The sequence below is a fragment of the Pagrus major genome, chromosome 20 (genome assembly GCF_040436345.1).
Source record: "Pagrus major chromosome 20, Pma_NU_1.0".
Classification (NCBI taxonomy): domain Eukaryota; kingdom Metazoa; phylum Chordata; class Actinopteri; order Spariformes; family Sparidae; genus Pagrus; species Pagrus major.
In genome coordinates this window covers 19,733,978-19,755,275 of record NC_133234.1, presented here as the reverse complement: position 1 = coordinate 19,755,275, position 21,298 = coordinate 19,733,978, and the positions used below count along the sequence as shown (strand labels likewise).

The window sequence follows — 21,298 nt, the reverse complement described above, 5'->3', positions numbered from 1 at the left end:
CTTTTTAAGTGCCCTTAACTGTTAAATCTGCTGCTGCAGTGGCTCTTGAAGTTCACAGACTTGCCACACAAACATCCGTTTGCTGCAGGCACAAACACTGAGACGCATTTAGATTGGAAGTCGGGGATACCGACTCAGACATATCGACTTTCGACTTTCAATGTACTGCAGCATATCCAGAAGTTGTTGATTTAAACCTGCCGACTATAAAATGATGTGGGTTTATCAGAATTTGCCAGAGTTATTAGAAAATTGCAGAACTGAGCTTCGGATCAATGTTTGTGATCACAAGAGTAAGAGGACTTTTAATAGAACAAGTGTTTTATAAACTACAGTCAGCTTTTTCTTCATCACAAGTACGGATATTGATACAATTTACTCGGACGATACTTCTACTAGTAAAAAGAACATTATCTGTACTGGATACATGTTTCACTTGAGTAATCACTCAACCCGACGTTTGGACGCTGTATAAGATGAAATTAAAGACTGACAACTATCAGACAACAGTTTTATGAAGTGTTTCTGAGAGTTTTATTCAGAACTTCACTGTGGGTTTTGACCACCAAAATGATGCTCTACAATGATTGGCTTATGTTTGTAGCACCTGCTGTTGTTGGTTGATCTGCGCTCTGATGTCTGGGATTTCAGCTTGAAATTCACATTCATGGCGATTTTACTGTGAATAAACTTACAGCATGAACTGTAGAGTCCAAGATTTAAACCAACAAAATATTCTTACAAGCTTTATAGCTGATAGCTTTATCAAGGATCCACCAATTAATTGTTTAGGTCTGCAACTAAATTACTCAGTTCTGATTGAGTGACAGTGAACTTCTGCAACTGCTGTAACTGTAGGTTGAGTCTGTCAGCCTGATAAACACTTTCTTTGTGTGTAGACGACAGCTGGTGATATGTTTTTGTGGCTAGTGTGCTACGTTAAACGAGCTCTCTGCTTTTTTTAGTCGAATAAATACATAAACAAACTCTTCAGAGCCAAAATGCCTCAATCATATAAATGCAAAATAGCCCTCAAAAGGATAACCAGTGTGACTTACTCAATTTGGCAGCCATTCTTGTGCCACTTGCTCCTGTTTTCAAACAGACTTTTTAGAGGCCTGCAACAGCCACAAATACTGGATTTTTTTTCCTTTACTCGTCTGAATTATTGATTTATTGATTGCTGTCAGGGTGTCGAGAGATTTCCTACAAATACAACATGAATGCTTCTAGGATAAATTACCAACCCTCGCTTTAATATTTGTTTAACTTGACATCAGATGTGCAACATTGCCTCTCATTAGTCTAATAAAGAAGAATAGATTTCTGAGCAACAGCCATCTGTGCAGGTTCTGCCATGATTGAGTTGCGTTTGGACGTGAATATAATAATAATCACACTGAAATCACCATGTCATTAACTTCTCTATGTTTGCATTATGCTGAACCACCAGAGTGGCGTTAGGCAGCAGATTGTGAGATAGCGGTGTTAGAAAGAGTGTGCGGCAAGTGTTGGTTCAGTGTACTGGCTCTTGGCAGTTTTCAGATGTAGGACACACTTGTCTACTACCTGATGGCACATGCAGTGTGAGTAATGAGACAGACTTAATGTCTCTCAAGAAAGTCTGCGGTTAAATAAAATAAATAAAAAGATAAATGAATCATGTCCAGACAGTTTAGGTGTCGAAGAAGTGGAATCCTGGAGGAAACGCAGTCTGTAAAATGGCTACGAATCACATTTTCTTTGGCCCCACTATTTGAATACAAGGGTGTGCACTTACTATCTGAAGCTGAAGGTAGTCTCCCAGCCCGGACGCGCTGTCCACCCGCAGCAGAATGGCGTGTTTCTGTTGGGTGCTGAACCCAAGGGCCAGCCGGTCCGCCCTGGTGCTGGGACGCTCATTAGGCGGCCACGTGTAGACCACCACACCTCCGTCACGGCCAAAGATATAGGTGGTCCCAGCTGGCTCACACAGATAAAAGATTTAATTGCAAGCATGTCTGTTGCCATAAACAGCGTCATCAGAGGTTCTCCACTGCAGATGGAACCTGGGTCTATTTTTTCTGCTAAGTGTTTAAGACAGAAACGGCAGATTGGAAAATAATATAAAACTTTTAAATGTCACAGTTGACTGGCCTTCCTGTTCCTCCCACACGCTAAAAAAAAATCAGTATTTCCCGGACTACAACATTACTGCAGGGAGGCTGACTGTGATAAGTGACTCATATAAATAGCAGCATACAATGGATTGACTCACTGTATGGTGACTAAATAATCATCGAGTACGTTGATGGTAAGTCTGCTGAGAATAATATAGAGCTAAAAGCTTGAAAATGTGAAGCAGACATTATTAAATGTTACAGATTATAATAATCAAACCAGACACTGAACAGGTAGTGTTTTTGTGCCACTTCAGAATCAACAGATGACAGTGCCCTCACGTGGCGGCTCTGAAAAAATGCAGATAAAATTCCTTTGAAACCATAATCATCCAGGTGGATCAGTTCCAGTCCTGCAGATCTACACCAGGGTTCATGTTAGATAAGCTGTGTTTTCTGCAGTTTAGAGACTGAGGATGTCAAAAGTATTGATACTTTGATACCACATGAATGTATGGAAAGTACTGAACCACTAACTTTTAGTGTGGATTTGGAAAAAGGGACAGATCCCGGATTTTTTTTAGCATTTTCTTTAACACTTTGAGGCATTTTTCAACATTTTTGTTACTTTCTCAGAAAGTAATCCATGTACCTTGATCAAAATGGCTGATGGCTGGTATCTTATAGTGAGTACAATTTGATGCGGATCAACAAAAATCAGGTTCTGGCGGATTTAAATATGTTTTCTTAGATATTGGATTGGGCTTGACTGAATTAAAGGGGCCTTAGCAGAGGTATGCGCTCTACTGAGGGCTATTCTAGTTTAAAATCGGTTGATATGTGTACAGTACAGTGACTCTCTCTGTGTGCAGGTGTTAATAAAAAAGAAGTGAAAAATGTCCTGTTTCGCATCAATAGGACTTTGCAGGACAAATGGACACTTATTGGAATACATTTTTTTAAGCTAATTATCAGTAAAATAATTTTAAAATGTGCTACTTTGATTCTAATGCAGCATGTGACGTCACTAGTAACTATCAAACAAATGCAGTGGAGTATAAAGAACAGTATTTGTCTCCAAAATCTAGTGAAGTAGTAGTATAAAGTAGCAGAAAATGGAAATACACAAGTAAAGCACCCTAAATTGTATGTAAAGAATATATTTAGGCTGAAGGATTATGGTTTGACAGAGAGTGCCGGACAAAAAAACGATGTGCACATCTATAAATGCACGTTTAAACCTGATGCTCTGTGATCTACATGCATAATAATCAAAATGAGCTGTTCATACCATCAAAAGTAAAATGTGTCCGCAATCCACGTAGATCTGATAGAGAAACTGAAAAGCAAAGACTCACCATCGTTGCAGAGCGGCCCTGCGTACGATGTCATGCTGCAGTCACAGGTGAAGCCCTCCCACTGCTGCAAACAAACCCCCTGATTTGAGCAAGAGTCTTCTTGACATGTCGTGCTTGGACCTGCAGTAAGAGACGTGTCGGGGTCGGAGGGTGCGAAAGTTAGGAAAAAGATAAACAAACACACTTTTTGTTGTTTGTTTTTTCTCTGGAGCCCAGTGTGTTCACAACAGTTGTTTGGCAGTTGTTATTTTCTAGAGCACATTTCCTTGAAACGTTTTGAAATGGCCCGGGTAGACTGTTGTGCTGCAATGGTGTTACGATTAGTAGTATTAGTAGAAAAACAATTGTGAGATATCGTAGATAGGCTCCCATACTTTAGCTTCACACTAACAGAGGATGTTAGATCGTCCGTTCAGACTGAAACTAAACTGGAATCTGTGCGACTACTTTGAAAATGTGGAGAGCATGCAGGTGGTGAGGCTAGATGAGCGGGGCGAGGACAGGAGGAGGAGTTAAACATAAGAGGGCAGAGTTATGTTTAAAGGCCTTCATCTCAATACTCTCTCTTCAGCAGTGTGTCACCGTTCTCTCCCTGCCTCGTGCTGAAACCACACAGGAGGAGAATGTCAAAGCTCTACACTCAGTTCTCCTTCGTTGCACTTCTCGCTCGAGGCGTGGAGGAAAGGGTGCGAAATGATTTCACAAACGGAGTATTGAAGTTTAGGTTGGGAGTCAGTAGGAGGGGTTAGAGAGCATGCTGCTGGTGGAGCTGTGGTCAACTCAAGTCAAGCGGTGGTGATGTCACTACTGTGATGAAGTCACTACAGTGGCTAGGAGAGGACAGGTCACCTCTGACCTTTGACTCTGGATCACTCTGGATCCACACAACACTGGACACCACTGGGTAGTTTCACCACACTCACACACACACACACACACACACACACGCCCATACGCACTAGCGCTCACGCCACGCATTTGCCCCACACGTGTCTCACATGCTCACACAAAGCGATATACCTTGCAAGTCAGCTTTCATCAATGTAACTTTTGTCAGCCAAACAAAAAAGCAAACAAGCAAATTAAGTTAGATGGTTAGTCAATGCACACAGATGCCTGTGAACTGCTGAGAGAGTGGAAGAGAGAGAGAGAGAAAAAACACAATGTGCAGAGAGACTGAGGAGGAGATGAGAAGAAAAGAGAGAAAAAATTTACATCTAACAGACCAAAAGCTGGGTTAGTGGGTTATCCTCATAAGAGAGAGCATGAGTTAAATGAAAACTGAAAGAAAAGGCAGTAGGGGAATGGGACCAGGACACATCTACTGGTGTGCTGTGTGTTTGCACCTCACCTTCACAGCCTCTCTCTACTTGTCCCATGGTCGCCAAAGCATCAGCCAAAAGGTCAGGGAGGCGGCCGTTTAGATCGACTGTTGCGAGGCAACCCTGAAATCCCTCGCGGGAGTGGACCAGCTTAGGCAGGTCTCGGTACATCTCTTTGGAGACGCCCCCGATGTACAGGTCACCTGACGAGGAGCAACAGGGTGAATGGCAGCTTCACGGACCAATTATAAAGCCAGACTGTATCAGTGTCGGGGACGCAGGCAATCATTGTCATTATTGATTAGTGCAGCCTTTTTGATTTGTATGGAAAAGGTTAGAAATGTGAGCACAGACAGCTGATAGCTCAGACAAATAATTATTCTTAAAACGAACTTTACTTCTTAAATCACATTATCTAATTTTAGGCTACAGGCAAATATGAAGCTAACGCCAGCATACGGTTAGCTTAACTTAGCACAAAGACTGGAAACAGCTAGCTTGGCTCCGTCCGAAGGCAACAAAAACTGTCGAGCAGCACCTCTAAAGTTCATCGGTCAGGAGCGTAACCCCCACATCAAACATCAAATTGTCATTTTTACACTTTTGTATGTGAAGGGATTAAATAAAATGACATATAACATGTTAATTAGTCAGCTTTGGAGGTGCCGTGATGAACATTTTTCATAGTTTTTTGGCCATTTACAAACTAAACGATTTAATAAGTTAACTGTCAAAATAATCAGAAGATTAATCAATGCTGAAAATAATCGTTAGTCGCAGCCCAACATCAGAGTGGTATCAATCATCTCACTTGAGCGAAAAAGCCTATTTCCCTACATGTTGAACTTTTCCTTTAAATCTGCTTCCTGTGACGCAGTTTATCACGAGTATAAGCTGCTTGTTGTCGAGGCATCACTGCTTGTATCATTGTGCATACCCTTAAGGTCGAGGTTCTTGGCGCCCATGGTGGTCTGCGTGGTGACTTTGGTGTCGATCTTGACCGTGTGGAGATTGTTAGTGTCTCGGGATATGTGCACGTTGTGCCAGTGGTTGTCATTGAGGGGGCTGTTAGAGTTGCCTTTGATCAGGTGTGCGCCGTTGCCCAGATCTGAGATGTAGTGTAGGTAGCTAGAAAGAGGAAGGAGGAAAGGAGAGAGGAGGGGTTTAAAAACTGAGGAGAGAAAAGGCAAATTAATCGTATTCATGATGAAGAACAACACAGGGTCATATACTTCAGGGCATTATAATCTGTCTTGAAGAAACTGTAATTACAAGATGAAAAAAGGAGCTGCATTTTTCATGTTCCATATTTCAGCCTCATAGTCAAGAAGTTTCTTTTTTGTCCATCAAGGACAACGTTAACTGTAAATCCTGAATGGTGAAACTCAACATGCACATTTCTGCAAGACAGACATTACCATAAACACATATTTAAACTGTATGATGATTAATTTCCCTTTGTTTCCAGATGTTAGTTTAAATGTAATGTAAATACCACACACTGTGCTTTGTCCAGCTCACCCTTTAACCAGCTCTACCACAATGAAGTCATTGCCGTCTCCCCTGTTGTAGAGAACAAGGCCGTCGGGGGACGTCGTCTTGAACTGCATGAAGAGATGCATGGAGTAGTAGGCCTGCAGCGTGGGCAGCGTGACGAAACTGGAGCGCGAGCGGAAGGTGACGGGGTCGGCCACGATGCTCTTATAGCCGATAACAGCGTTGAGCTCGCAGTAGTCGATGTCGCCGTTCTTGCACAGGTCGATGTAGGGCATGCCGTTCAGCGCCAGGCCCTGGAGGTGGCCGATGAAATTGGAGGGCACGGCGGGCATGAAGCGCTTCTCCGTCACGATACCCGTCTCCACATTGTGGAACTCCAACTGGGTGTGATCGCCCGCCATCTGACCTGGTGGCGGGGGTAAACTTCAGAGGTGAGGGCTACGGAAAGTTGGGTTTCATGTGGAACTGTTCAAAAACTAAAACTAATACTAATCCTAATGCTCATTTAAACACTTAGACTAACAGTGACAGACTGCTAGTAATAGATGTAACAGACACTCTGTGGTTACATGGACGCTCTGATTAGAGATTACAACTGTTTATATTAACGCTTAATAAAGTGATGTGATGAGGTGTGTTTACACGCCCCAAAGCATTCGATCACAATATGACTTTTTTGGTTCCGGAGGCAAAGAATGAGGTTTTTTCCCAACTATTTTTCAAGTATTTTTTGTCAATAGTGTCCTGGAAACAGTGTGTTTCTGGTTTGGTTGATTTGATTTCATTCATCTTTTCAAACACTTGTCTAAACAGCTAGTTGTGTCGAGCCTTTCGACCATCGGGCCGTTCAACAGTCCTTAAATCTTTTAAGCTCTCCAACAAAACAGTTGTATGGCCCACAGAAATGTTGTTTTTACTGTCGCGATGGGTGTGACCCTCCTTGAAGTAACGTCACGTTCCCCTCATGTGAGTAGGCCTGGGTATAATTTTAAAAATTCAATACGAGGCAATTCGTCTCTGCCATAAAAGTATGGAAGTTTAATACCCAGTCCTACACGTGAACATGAAAGCAGAGAGAAATGATCAGATTAAATGTTTTCATGATTATTAGGTGCTCTCAACCCGATTCAATTAATTCAGATTGGGCTGGATCGGATTACATGAGGCATTTTTATTCTGTTTATTCGTGTAATATTAGGGTCCATGTAAACACAGCTACTGTTACTAATACTATAACCAATGTAAGTACTAGTGTAGCAGATTCAGAATGGTTATTTTCACTTACACAGGTAGAGTTGTCTAAAAAAAAGAAATAAAACCCTTAATGTTTGTCTTATAGAAGTAAATAAAATAAAAAAACAGCATTTTATCATGTAAAACATTTTAACACAGAATACAAGCAGATGTCTACACACAGATTGAAGAGCTGAGAGAGTTTATAGAGTCATTTCATGGTGAAAATCTAAAAGTAATGCTGCTGTGGTTACCTTCGACGGGCTGCAGGTCGTCCACGGTGAGTTTGAGGCTCTTGCCACGCCGGACTACCCTCACTGTGTGCCACTCATTATCATTGAGGCCCGACCCCGCAAAGATGGTCTCTGGGCCTTTACCTACACATAGCCCAGAGCACCATTAACATAATGCACAGAGAGGTGGAGAGAGACAGACAGAGACAGAGAGAGACAGAGGAGATCCAGAAACAGAGACAGAGAAGAAGAAGAAGAAGAAGAATCCAGGCAGGTTGAATTAAAATTTAAGGACAGAAAGGGAGGAAATGGAGGGACAAAGCGGAGGGAAGGAGGAACCATACATATCCTGGGGAGACAAACACCTCCGTGTCAACGCACACACTCTCTCCACAGATAGACAGACAGGTCTCCTTGCAGATAGGCCAGCGAGACAGATGATGTGACACAGACAGACAGACAGAAAGATTAACATAAATGGATGCCATGGGTGTCTAAGATGGAGACTGTGAGTCACAACAGGCCCACGCTGAGACAATCCATCTGTGGACAGATCACACCGCCATGATGACCACCTACTACCCACACATGCACAGACAGCACATTCGCACCCCCATGTCTCCTAAACTGCGATACAACCCTCTCGCCCCCACACGTATAACATAGTCTACATGCAGGATCTTCTTTTTTTCTTTTTTTTTTTTTCTCCACAAGGACGCAATGCCTCAAGCATCCTCATGGTGGCACTAGACACACGGCTGAGCGGCGGAGAGCTCTCCAAGGTGCTGATGTGCAGCAGAATGAAAGAAGCTGAGCTGTCCTCTCATGATGTCTCTCTCTCTGCCCATCTACCAGCTCCCATCTTCACATAGTTGACTGCACACATTTGACAGTTCCCAAAAACCTCAGAGTCCCCTTCCTCCCACTCGCTACAAGCACCCCACCAACCTTGAACACAACACCCACCATTTCCCCCCTACACACACACACACACAAACACACACACACACACACCCTCCCCTTCCTCCTCCTCCGAGCCCTGTTGGTTCGAGCAGTGCGAGTGAGTCTGCTTACGGTGACCTATAGGAGGTAATGATGGGGGAGGTGAGAAGTAAACTGACCCGAACGGATTCTTGCTGCAGAAAATGTCAAGCATGTCTACATCACTCATGGAGGCACGCAGGCAGACACACACACACACACACACACACACACACACACACACACACACACACACACACACACTCACAGGTAGAGTGAGGTAGAGAAAGAGGGAGGCTTTTTTCTGACACGCAAATGTAATCAAACGGATATGAGGAGTCAATCAAAATGGATATGGCAGTGTGAAATGTGCGTGCGCGCAAAGCTAAAAGAGTGTGTTGTGCGTTTAGAGAGGACACAGGGTTCCCCTGAGGAGACTCAGCTGTGCTCTGGGCATGAGCATCTCATCCTGTTACCATGGATCACTGCCTAACACTGAGTGAAGGAGAGAATACGTGTATGTATGTGTGAGCGTTTCCGTGAGTTTGTGTGTGTTTTTGCATATGTAACCAAATACTCCTACAGAGACTGATGTGAGAGTGAGGCAGTGATCTGTGTCAACCTGGAAACAGGGAGAGGCACAAATACACACCGATAAACACACGCATACGAGCGCTTATTTTGGGTTTTCGGCGGCGTGGAGAGCTCGGCTGTAACCGTCGAGGCTTCGTGGCGGTCAGCAGACAGTCTGCTGCTCCGTGCCGCCGAACCAAAAGACGAGCGAGGCGAGACAATGCAAACACAAAGACAAAAGGGACTGTTTGTGGTAGTGGGAAATGCAATTCAAGCCAAATGACGAGCTGCTGGAGATTATAAGAGCAGGATAATGAAAACAAAATGACAAAAAGCGTTTCATATTTCATTAGCTCTAAATAACAAATGGCTTTTCTGCTGGATAAGCCTCAATCTCTCCCATGCCGAGGCTTTTATTTGACTGCTGAGTGGACTATTTCAGCGGCGCCCGGCTGTTAAATACATTTTTTTTCTCTCCCCCACCCCCCGAATATAAGATGTATAATTTATTGTATGCACACGGTGTGCCAGAAAAGTGGCTGCCTACTGAAATGTTCATTGAGACAGCCGGTCTAAAATTGGCCGACAGGCATGCGGGATAGCAACAGCGCTGTGTGGCTAGTAGGGTTTCTATGGCAACTGCAGTCGTCCATTTCACCACCTCTTCGCCGTCACCGAGCATTCGTCTCCCTCTCTCTCTCTCTCTCTTTCCCTCACTCTTTCTCGCTCTCTCTGTGGTCGTGACAGAGAGAAACTCCACGTGAGGGAATTAAACTTCATCAGGGATTCAGCTCCACTCACAGCAGCATGAAGAGAAACACACACACACACACATACAGATGAGCAATGAAAAGAATGCACAGACGCTCACTCAACGTGCTAAATGAAACGCTACTAAAAAAATCCCTCATGTACAGTTTAGAGAGGAAACAACACGCAAACAAAGAAAAGCAACCAGAGAGACATCAGGATGAAGGTGCGACTGAGACAAACAGAAGGGATAACGAGTCTTTTGTCTCCAGCATGAAGGAGAAGTAATTACCCTGCAGCTCCACCCGTTACACACCTAATTTTTTAGCTAAACACCTCATACTCCGATTTTCGCCTCTTTTCTTCTTCTCTTCCTTTTTCCCCCCCTCCTCCTCCTCCCTTCAACCCCCACCGTCCTCTCTTCCGTCTATCCTTCTTTGCTAAAATGGCCGACCTGGAAAACCCTGGCCCTCAGCAAAAAATCGCACCACTCCTGTGGTGTAGCTGAACATGCAGACACAAACACACATATGTGCACCTCCCCTGTCCAACACACACACTCTCTCTCTCTCTCTCTCTTTCACACACACACACACATATATGCACACAGACAGGCGGCACAAAGATGTGTCGAATAAGGGATTATGAGGAGGTGGACTGACAAGACAGAGAGAGTGAAAAATAGTCAGACAGACACATTCAGAAAAACACACACACTCTAGAGCGCACACGCACACACACGCACACGCACACACACATACTGAGGAGGAAGAGGAGGGGGGGAGGGGTTAGGTGAGATGGAGGATCACTTACTGGCTGTACAGTTTATCCTGATACAGTCTGGAGGGAGAGCAGAGCAGAGGGTTAATGCTGCACACATTCACATTACTCTCCACGCCCTGGGGACGCGCACATCGACACACCCTGCACGCATATATACAAACACGCGCACACACTTTCTCTGCTGAGAAAACACACACTCCTCTTTGTCACGGGACCATTTTCTTACAATTCAAACTGCAATTTCAGTGACGATAAAGAGTTAAAAAAATCTGGATGGAGATTGTTGGATCTTGTTCCATGTTAAGGAGAGTGTGTGTGTGTCCCAGCATGAGCAGTGTGCTCATTGGCTGCTCTGGCCTGAGCGACAGTTTCAGTCACCAATCGAAAAAAGCGCCAGGAGACTGAGATGGGTCATGTGTGTCAGTTTGTCTCATGACATCGAACACATCCCATAATTTTTGTCGCCCATCCAGAGCACAAATCTCCGCAAAACAGTCGGAAGATTCAGCCCCAGCAGCACATTATACACATATTTATTTTTTTACCCATGATGCCTTGGTGTGTCGTGTGGCGTCAACCACAGAAAAGACGCGGCTGCAGACAACCAGAGACCAACACATGCACCCCTCTGTTATGTACCTGTGTGCGTGTTAGCGTGTGAATGAGCTTGAATTCATGTGAAAGTGTGTGAGGGTGGAAATGTGTTCAACGACAAAGAAAGGGATGTGCTTTTTCCTTCAGTTACGTGCGGACAATATTACATGTGGTTGTTTGTACAGTTTGCAGGTCTTTGTGTTGATTGTTGGAGGTGTTGGGGATGCACAGGTCCACTGGGAGTGAGCAGAGAATGCAGCTTGAGGCTCGACCCTCTGTTCAACACAAAAACAACGCCACTGACCTTGTGTATGCGTGTGTGAGTATGTACTCAAAGATAAGCTGTGTATTAGGGTGGGGCGAGCGGATTAATTATCGACTATCGTTTTGTTCTGCTAATTTAACCGTCTGCTTTCAAAGAACAAGCGAGAGCAACAGCATGAAGAGGAAACGGAGAGAAACAGCGAATAGAGGCAGAGTATTTCACTTCTAGCTTGCTCAAAGTTTTATTTCGACTACTACTACTTTTATAGACTATCAAATCGATCGGCAGCTATTTTGATAATCAATCAATCTGTTTAAGTAAAAGCTCTCTGATTTTAGCTTCTTAAATGTGAATATGTTCTGGTTTCTTTACTCGTCTATGACAGAAACTAAATATCTTTGCGTTGTGGACAAAATAAGACGTTTAAGGACGTCATCTTGGGCTTTTTGCTACATTTTTCCCCATTTTCTGACATTTTTTGGACAGACAACTAATGGACTAATTGAGAAAACCAGAGTTGGTGATTGTTTGACAGTGAAAAGACAAACCAAGAAGGGTAAACTTTGAATTCAGACGTTGTTCTCTTTCTTGTTTCTCTTTATTTTGTTTATTTATTAGACTTAAAATAGCTAAGAGAGCGTTAAAATAAAGCAAACTCGCTGCTCGCACACATCTCCCATCAGAAAATACTAAACAGAACCAAAAGTTGAGTTGATTCACTAATGGCAGGTGAATGTACGGTTGTATTTTCTGTTTGATGAGGAAAATCAATGTAACGATATTTCCTTTTTGGACATTTTGTGACTTCATTTTGTTTATTTATTAGACTCATAATGTGCTAAGAGAGCTTGTGGAGCACTGCTGCACACATCCCGTTTGAAAATACTAAACAGAACCAAAAGAGTCATTCATGAGTCGGTTCCCTAGTGGCAGGTGAAAGAAACGAACCAGCTCACTTTAAAGAACTGGCCTTCCCATCTCTTGTGAGGACTCCTCCTGCGCGAATGTATCTGAAAATGTTGGTTGTTGTGGTTGGCTTGTTTTCACATATCGCCCAATCCTACTTTATATGCACCGTGAAGCATGAATGCCAAAGAAGTAACAGCCAAAACCTGTGAATCCATGTCTTATATGTGCTTAGTGTAAACAGGAGAATTATCTGGAAGACTCATCGGGAACTTAAGTTTACTTCCCAGGGACGATATATTATTAATCAACACTTAATGACATTCCTACACAAGAAATAGCCAAGAGGCCAGTGTGAGCTGCATTCCCCTGACAGGTAATTAAAGTCATGTTTTAGTATCTACATGTTTGTGTGCATGTGTGTACCTAGGTTGACAGTGAGTCGGACGCGGCCCCCATCCAGCTCCAGACGAAGGGTGTCTGCGGAGTTACGGGATGTGGTTGCCATGAGAACGCCATAGGCCCGCTGGGAGCGAAAGCGTAGCGAGACGTCCTCCGCCTCGGTGTGCATCGCCACAGGCAACTGCACCTTCATAAACTTACTGCCGTCGTAAGACAGGATAGTCGCATCTGTACAAGACGGAGAGGCAGAGAGAGAGATGAGCATGAGGAGTGAGAGAGGGAGGGAAGAGGTGAAAGACAGGCAGATGATGGTGGAAGAGAGAGAGAGAGAGGTGGGCGGAAGCAGAAAGAAAATATTAAAAAATGACGAGACTGACAGGGAGAAAAGACACGAGGTGGGAAGAGACAAAAGGCAATTTGACGTTGAGTGAATCAGATTTTAAACATGACGAAGTGTGTTGCGGCAACACTCCCTCGTTCCCCTCGCCACGTCATGTTGATACTCAAAACCTGCTTCCTACAAAAAAAAAAAATTACCCCATCACTTTCCATCCTTAATTCATCATCACTCCCTCACAAAGAACGATGTATAAATAGCCGCAGCTGGTTGAGCTCGCCCTATTATCCGGTTAAATCAGAATGCACAGCGATGAGTGTGTTAGCCAACGTCGCTGACATCCCAGACCCTGGAGTCATAATGTAACAAGCTCAGGTGATCCCGCTTTAATGTCTTTTGCATACTCATTTACATATTCATAATCTTCTCTCCCCGCTACCTGCTGGGGCCAATCCCCGACCGCTAAACTGTTTACCTCCGAGGACCCTGTTTTTTATTGGCCAATTACATACACAGCTAAACACACTCTCCGTGTCTCTGTGTCTTTATCTCTCCCTCTCTCTCTCAGTCTCTTCTTCTTCTTCTTCTTCTTCTTCTTCTTATATATCTCTCCGCTGCATTCCTCCTTCGCTTTCTCTCTCCCTGTTTCTGTGGGAGACGTTCGGAGCCAAGGCAAAAACAAGAGAACAGGAAGAGAGGGAGGCCTCATGAATACTGATGAGCTGAGAAGGAGGGAAAGAGAGAGATAGTGTGTGTGTGTGTGTGTGTGTGTGCATGTCAGAATAAGTGAGTGAATTTAAGTGTGAACAGAGGAGGGTTTAGTAAAGTGAGAGCAGGGGGAGAGAAAATAGGGACAGAGCAAGACAGAGAGAAAAGAGGGAGGAGGGGGGGAGAGAGAAGAGCTCTTGGCTAAAATGCAAATGAACCCTCATTAACTTGAGGGAGAAAAAAAGGAGGTGGTTGGCCTGTTATATCACAGATAACATAACTAACAGCCACACATACACCCGCACAAGCACAATCAAACACACACACACACACACTCGCACGTGCACTCAATTCTGATAAGGGAGACAGCTGACTTAAATTTTCTCCACCACGGCACCTGACTCACCACCAGGCAAATAGAGGAGAGGATGGCTGGCTGGAAGGAAGGAAGTATGGAAGAACAAACTGACTGTGTTGCATACCGTCGCACCACGGGACACATGTAGCACGCGCCAGATGTGCAACATGCTACAGATGTTATGTAAATCATAGACGGACGAACGCTAATCTCTCAACACTTTCTAACGTTGCTCTACTGAAGAGATAAATCTTTATAAATTAGGTCACAGATATATAATGCGCTTTTTAAAAAGGTCGCAGCTGGTCACAGTTGTGTTTAGCAAACGTCGCTCAAACGTGCAGCGAATGGTGGATTTCTCCGGGAGTATTTATTAGAGCCGCAGCAATTCTTTCGATTAGCGGCCGACTATTAAATTAAATGAATCGCAAACCACTTTGATAATGGATTTAGTGGTCTGAGTATTTTCTTAAGAAGCCAGCCTCTGAAGTGTAAATATTTTCTGGTTTCTTTCCTCCTCCACAACAGCAAACTCAATATCTTTGGGTTGTGGACAAAACAAGACATTCGAGGACGTCATCTTGGGCTTTTCGAAACCCTGATTGACATATTTCACCATTTTCTGACATTTTATAGACTAAAAACGAATTAATTAATCAAATTAAATCAAAATATTAATTGACAATCAAAATAGCAGCACAAACCGTAGACTTTTCTGATGAGTTTTATTTTGTTTCTGTCGAGTCTCCAATAATCAATGAGTTAACGAGGCAATTAACTAGTCAAAGGTCAACAATGGTTGACATTTTTCAAACATTTCTCATATTAACCATTAACTAGTTACTTATAAGCATCAATGTAAGTAGCATGATGGCTATTATAAGTCATTATGAAACACTTATTATTGCCTTATTCTGCAAGAGTAAAGAAGTTGTTGTTGCATTAAGATCTCAATTTGCGATTATTAGTTTGTCGTTTATTTTCTCAAACAATCGATTACTTGTTTGGTCTATAAAATGTTATAAGATGGTGAAAAATGTTCAACAGTGTTTACCGAAGCCGTCCTCAAACTTCTTGTTTGGTCCACAACCCAAAGGTATAAGAAGTTTGCTGTCATGGACGAGGAAAGAAACCAGAAAATAATCACATTTAAGAAACTCAAACTCATTAATAGATCATCATAATAGTTGTCGATTAATCTAATAGTTGACTACTAATTGCTTAATCGTTGCAGCTTTACACATGAATAGTCATTCTCATTAATAACACTTCATAAATAAACACAAATAACACTAAACTACGTCGTCCTCTTGCTCATAACTAATTCACGAGTAGTTTGACACGTATTAACACTGCTTCTACCAGCATCAGAGTCTACAGCTATGAATTAATTATTGTTATCCATAATTATTAAAAGATGCAGACTATGCTGTGTTTTAAAAAACTGCTTTTATATAAAAAAGTAGAGATTCAATTAATTTTTACCCATTGAAACTATAAGATGAAGCTGTAATTCCTCATATTTCATCTATTTTTTTTTCTCTTCCAAGCAGAATTGAGCCTCCATAGGGAAATCAGGACAGCAAGAAAAAAAAAAAAAATGTAACCCACCAGTGTGAACAGTGAGCAGGAGGAAAGAACTGACAACGTGTTAAGGAGATGTGCAAATGTGTCGCTGGAAAATACGTGCGACTGCTCTTTACAAAATAAAAATTCATCTCGCAGCGAGAGTGCGGCGACCATCTTTGTTCATTAAAGAAGACAGAGAGGGGGGAACAAAGGACAGAGTGAGAGAATGAGGTACGGAGAAAAAAAAAAAAAAAGAAGGGAGGAGGAAACCGCAGGTAGAAGGCGTAAACATGGCCAATCACTCTCTCCATCTGCTTCTCCATCTGTGCTTCCTTTAATCCACTGAACCACCAGTTAGTGACCCCTCAATGCACACAGAGAGGGATGAAGAAAGATGTAGAGGAGAGGAAGACGAGGAGAGAGAGGGAGAGAGGGAGACGGTGCATTGCTACGATAAACACACACTGCGGATGTTTGTCCTCAGAAATAAAACATTTTCATATCAACGCCTTTCAAAGAGTGTGTGTGTGTGTGTGTGTGTGTGTGTGTGTGTGCGCGCGTCCATATCTCCTGTTAGATGATAGTACAATCATCACTTGAGACGCGTCAGCAGTTGCGGCACAAACAACATTTCTTCTCTTCTCCTTGTCTGACTCCATCTCGCTTCTTTCAACAGGCCCTGTATCAGTCCCTCTGCCAATCTCTCCTGCTTTCCATTTCTCTCCCTCGCCCTGAATTCATACCTCTTCTCATAACTCTCTCTCTCTCTCTCTTTGTCAGATTTTCTACTCCCGTCTCCCATTCCTCCTCATCTCCTCACCTGCTGTCATACGGCGGTTCCGGCCCGGTGCTTCCACCCTCCTCTGTCACAGCTCCTGCTCCCCTGCTCTCTGCACATTTCCTCTCCCATCGATTCCCAGTCTCTACATCCATACAGGTCCAATAGTCCTGTCTGCAGCTCTGCTTCCTCCCACGTCTTCTCCTTCACCTCTGTTTGATTTCTATTCTTTCCTCTGCCTCCACCTTTACTACTCTCGGTTTTGACGCACGAAATTTGTATTTTTGAATAAGATGCAGCCGAAGATAGAAAAAGCTGAACTATTATTATTATTTCTCATCATTGAGCGAGCCGGCTCTATATCTCTCTTATTTCTTCCCGTTCTCCGTCACTAAACCTACCAAAACTCAATCCTTTTTATTTGAGGAGTTTAGCCACATTTTTATCAGCGATAAATCTTTATGAGGGTCCTTTTTTTAGCGCGCATCAGAGTAAGAACTAATCTCTTAGGAAAGGCCTTTTAAAGGAAAAAAAAAAAAATCATAACTTAAAGGTATAATGAATAAAAAATTTATCACCCAATATAATGATGGTCATAATGTATCGTCAGTGTTTGATGGAGTTATTTCTGACTTTAAAACTTCAGACTCTCCTCCCCGTACCATCTGTCTTCTGTCACTCATCCCCTTGGCATTACTCAGTGTTCTCAAGCCAAAATGACAAAGCTGTCACCGTGACTGTCTTCTGCTTCATGACATATTATTAATGTTTCACAAAATGTTGCTGTAATTAGCCAAGCTTACTCATCTCCATTGTGAAATTGTGACTTTAGCATTCATGCCAATTGCTATGCAGTGCTGCCAAAAGTCCAGCTGAAGTGTTAATCTCGTCCACGTCATCCTCACCTCTCTCGCAGGAGCGTCCCAGGTATCCCGTCCCGGAGCAGTCGCACACGTAGCGATTCCAGCCCTCCCTGCAGACGCCGTTGTGCTGGCAGGGGTTGGACAGGCACTGTTTGGGTGGCTCTCTGGAGCACGACGGCTTCACCCCCACCGCCCTCTGGGCTTCGGCCAGCCGCCGGATGTCTTTGCTCTGACCGTCCACGAACAGGTCTCTGATGCAGCCCACGTAACCGTAGTTCAACAGAGCCGTCCACACCTGAGGAAGAGGTCACCAGTGTTGAGTTGTGAATGAAAAACACAATTACAGACATGGGTAAAAGCTGGAACTGCCAGCAAGTTTTGGCTTTGAAAGCAAAGACATTCTTGTCATGCTGTCAGATGTTTTTGTTTATTTACTTTTCACACAAGTTGGCTAAGTCAGGTGTTTGATTTCATTTTTTACGTTTTGTTTTTTTAAAACTAAAAGCCCCAAAATTGGTTTGTTTCATCAAAATGTAGGTGCAGACTGTGATCTAGAATCACTTACTAGCTTCTTAAGCTTTCGTCTGTACATCACAGTCTTCTTCAAACAGGAGAGAAGTAAAGCTAGCTCTCATCTGTACTCCTGATATGTTGTATTCTATATTTACGTTTACGTCTTATATTTTATACCTTCTTTATTTTTTGTTAGTGCAGCAACTGTTGAAGAGTCTTGAACTCTTCAACAGTTGCTGCAACTAATGTTTGTTAGTTAGTAATCGATTATTTTTAATATCAAATAATCTGTAAATTATTTTCTCCTTTAATTGATTATTCGTCCTGTCTTTAAAACATCCTAGTACAAGGAAAAGTAATGATCGCAATGTCATTGAGAACAAGGTGAAGTCATCCAGCGTCTTTTCCTCCCTGACAAACAGTCCAAAAGAGACATTCTCACTTTTTTTTTTACTTAAGTACTAATTATTTTTGGGCCCTTCGGGCTTTATTAGATAGTGCAGCTGAAGAGTGACAGGGAACAGGGTGAGAAAGAGGAGGGGGGGGGGGTGATTTGAGGATGCAGCCTCTAAAGATTTCCTGCACACACGTTTTAAGACATACATAAAAACTCTCTAATCTGTGGCTAATAAAGTTTTTGAAGGACAAAGAATAGAAATCGTTTAAATGGCACCTTATCTTTCCCTCCTCGTTAAAAATTCCCTAATAAATGAATACACAAACATTAGTTCAGTGATGTAACAACTCATGCTCGTAGGCACACCTCTTAAAACCACATATTCAATGACATTTTTGATGGGACAACACAAGCAGAAAATGGTCATATTTAAAAACCTACAGCCATCAAATGTTTGGCATTTGCTTCAAAACTTACTTAAACGATTTTTAGAGATAGTTGCTGATTATTTCAGCGACTCATTTAAAGTTTTTTATTGATTAAAAATCACATTTCTGCTGTTGAACAGACGCAGCCACAATTTTCCAGTAAATGATTCTTGGAAAATCCAATTAACAGGTAATCAAACAGTTAATTTAGTTCGCAACAAACTAATTGCTGCAGCTTAAGCAACCAAATTAGTACGTCGCGCTGTCGCCACACACACCTCTGTGGGGAAGATGAGTCCGGCGCGGTCCTCGGGCAGTCCTCCCAGATACAAAGTGTCATCCAGGTCCAGGATCTCACTGTCTCCCGGAGCCGTGTACGCTGTTCTCACGCTGTTCACCGAGATGGTTCCTGGATTCAACGCCAGACATCAAAACAACTTCAGTAATCGGTGCGACCTTCAATGTGAACATCCTCATCACAATCACAATCATCCCCGTCATCAGCAGCGCCACCATTATGACTACCATCATCATCATTTGTATCATCGTCATCCTTCCACCTCTTTGTACTCCTCCTCCTTCTCATCACCATCACTTGTCACCGCTATAATCACAAGCAATGGAAAACCTACACAGGCTGTTGGTTTTAAGGTGCTACGCCGAACATTTTTGTCACCAATTAACCGTTAATAAAGGCCCACACTGAGGGGACTGGCAGCTTCTACTGTGGCTGTCTGGGCTGCAATTAACACTGACGTGCAAACTTTAACTTTATTGGAGCTGTACATACGGTTTCAGTTGTTTGGCTCATGTTGTGTGGTAGCTGTTCAAAGGACTGTGATGAAGACAACAAAAGCCATCGTGTATTTCTGTTTAGCAGATCTACCCACAGGAGGCAAATGTGGCCATAACTTTTTAAAGGGAACGTATGAAAAACTCACTTTTTTTAGTGTTTGCCTGCCAACCCACAAACCATTAAATAAGACACCCCAGTCAGTTTTATGTGGCCAGCCTAGGTCAGAAAACATTCCCCTGTTTTCTTTGGCTTCCTTCTTACATAGAATAAAGGCTGATTTGAGTAAAACGCCCCCAGACCGAGTACCTCCACCCAGCGTTTCAACATTTTTAAGCATGAAACCACAGGATATTTTTTTAACAAGACGAGGGCCAGTATAAAGCCAAGAGCTATGCACTGGAGCTACTCTGTTACTGGCTGCAAGGATCAACACAAACGTCTTTATCTACTCCCATCTGAGGATGTAAAGACCCAGTGGATTCGTTTTTGATGGAAGTATGACAGAAATGTCCTCACACTGACTGGAAACTGTTATTTGACGTATAAATCTTGCGATAGTGACTGTAAAAGCTCAAGAATAAATCGATACCGGCTGTCTCTGACCCGCCTCAAAATTGGAAGCTTTAAGCTTTACCATGTTTTATGTTAATTTGCTGTTTATTTTGTAGGTTGGCCTGTTGCTCAGCTAATGTGGCTACTCCTAGCGTGAGGCTAATTTGCAGCCAACTCAATAACAAGTAGTAGGTTGGATGTTGGTAACTGTTTTTTTTTTGTGTTGCTTTTTGTGTTTGTAACGTTACTGCAGTGCTAGTATGTTTTGCTGTGGGATCCTCACCGTGACTGCTCATGTGTGGTGTAAATGTACTTGACAGACATGCAGTGAAGATAACAATGTAGCTACGGATGTGTGAAAAAAAGGTGAAACTACAGGAGTTATTTGTTTGGCAACCGGGTGTGACTTTGATTAGCAAAGAGCAGTTAGCTTGCTAACAACATACAAAGACAGCTACAAAGCTGAAACGTAAGCGGCCTGCTGCAGCTAACATCATATTTCTTCTCTAAAATGTGAAGTTTTTGCTGAAAAGAGGGATATTCTGTTAGTGGTGCTGTGCTCAGGCGTGTGTGAGCTGACCAATCAGAGCAGACTGGGTATTCAGTAGGGGAAGGGGCTTAAAGATAGCTAAAACAGTGCATTTTGATGTGTTTTTTGAGCATTAAAGCACGTAAACCGATCCTAGTAGTAACCCAAAATAAAAGTATGAACCTGAAAGTGAGCACAACACTTCTCCTTTAATAAAACATTAACAGCACCACCAGTATCTTGAGAAAAAGTCAAGCAATTGCTCTAATTACAGTCTCAGTGTTGTGATAATTACACCAAAACATTACAACAAACATTAAAGTGTTAACTGATTCTGTTAAAATGGTCCATACAGCCCCTTCAGAATCAGATTCAGCATCCCCAGTTTGAATTAAATACAGACAGCAGGCGGATAACACGTGCTTACTATAAAGGATAATGTTCTTGTCTACCTCTTATCCTCCACCTCCTCCT

The 21,298-nt window shown here is 42.9% G+C and overlaps 1 protein-coding gene across 3 annotated transcripts in view; it reads right to left on the bottom strand.

Annotated features, from left to right (window-relative positions):
• Positions 1–21,298, bottom strand: part of nrxn1a (neurexin 1a) — a 63,480-nt gene that overhangs the window by 11,379 nt on the left and 30,803 nt on the right. The window contains exons 9-20 of one of the 3 annotated variants that reach the window (XM_073489558.1): positions 19,226–19,356; positions 17,652–17,904; positions 13,021–13,224; positions 12,907–12,920; positions 10,936–10,945; positions 10,860–10,886; positions 7,764–7,886; positions 6,301–6,682; positions 5,717–5,907; positions 4,809–4,982; positions 3,458–3,577; positions 1,781–1,962 (exon numbers count right to left, since the gene is read on the bottom strand). In XM_073489558.1, coding sequence (XP_073345659.1) covers positions 1,781–1,962; positions 3,458–3,577; positions 4,809–4,982; positions 5,717–5,907; positions 6,301–6,682; positions 7,764–7,886; positions 10,860–10,886; positions 10,936–10,945; positions 12,907–12,920; positions 13,021–13,224; positions 17,652–17,904; positions 19,226–19,356 — 1,811 coding nt within the window. Of the gene's footprint in view, positions 1–1,780; positions 1,963–3,457; positions 3,578–4,477; positions 4,505–4,808; positions 4,983–5,716; positions 5,908–6,300; positions 6,683–7,763; positions 7,887–10,859; positions 10,887–10,935; positions 10,946–12,906; positions 12,921–13,020; positions 13,225–17,651; positions 17,905–19,225; positions 19,357–21,298 lie in introns of all 3 variants that reach the window. The other 2 variants (XM_073489557.1, XM_073489559.1) reach the window with 2 other exon arrangements.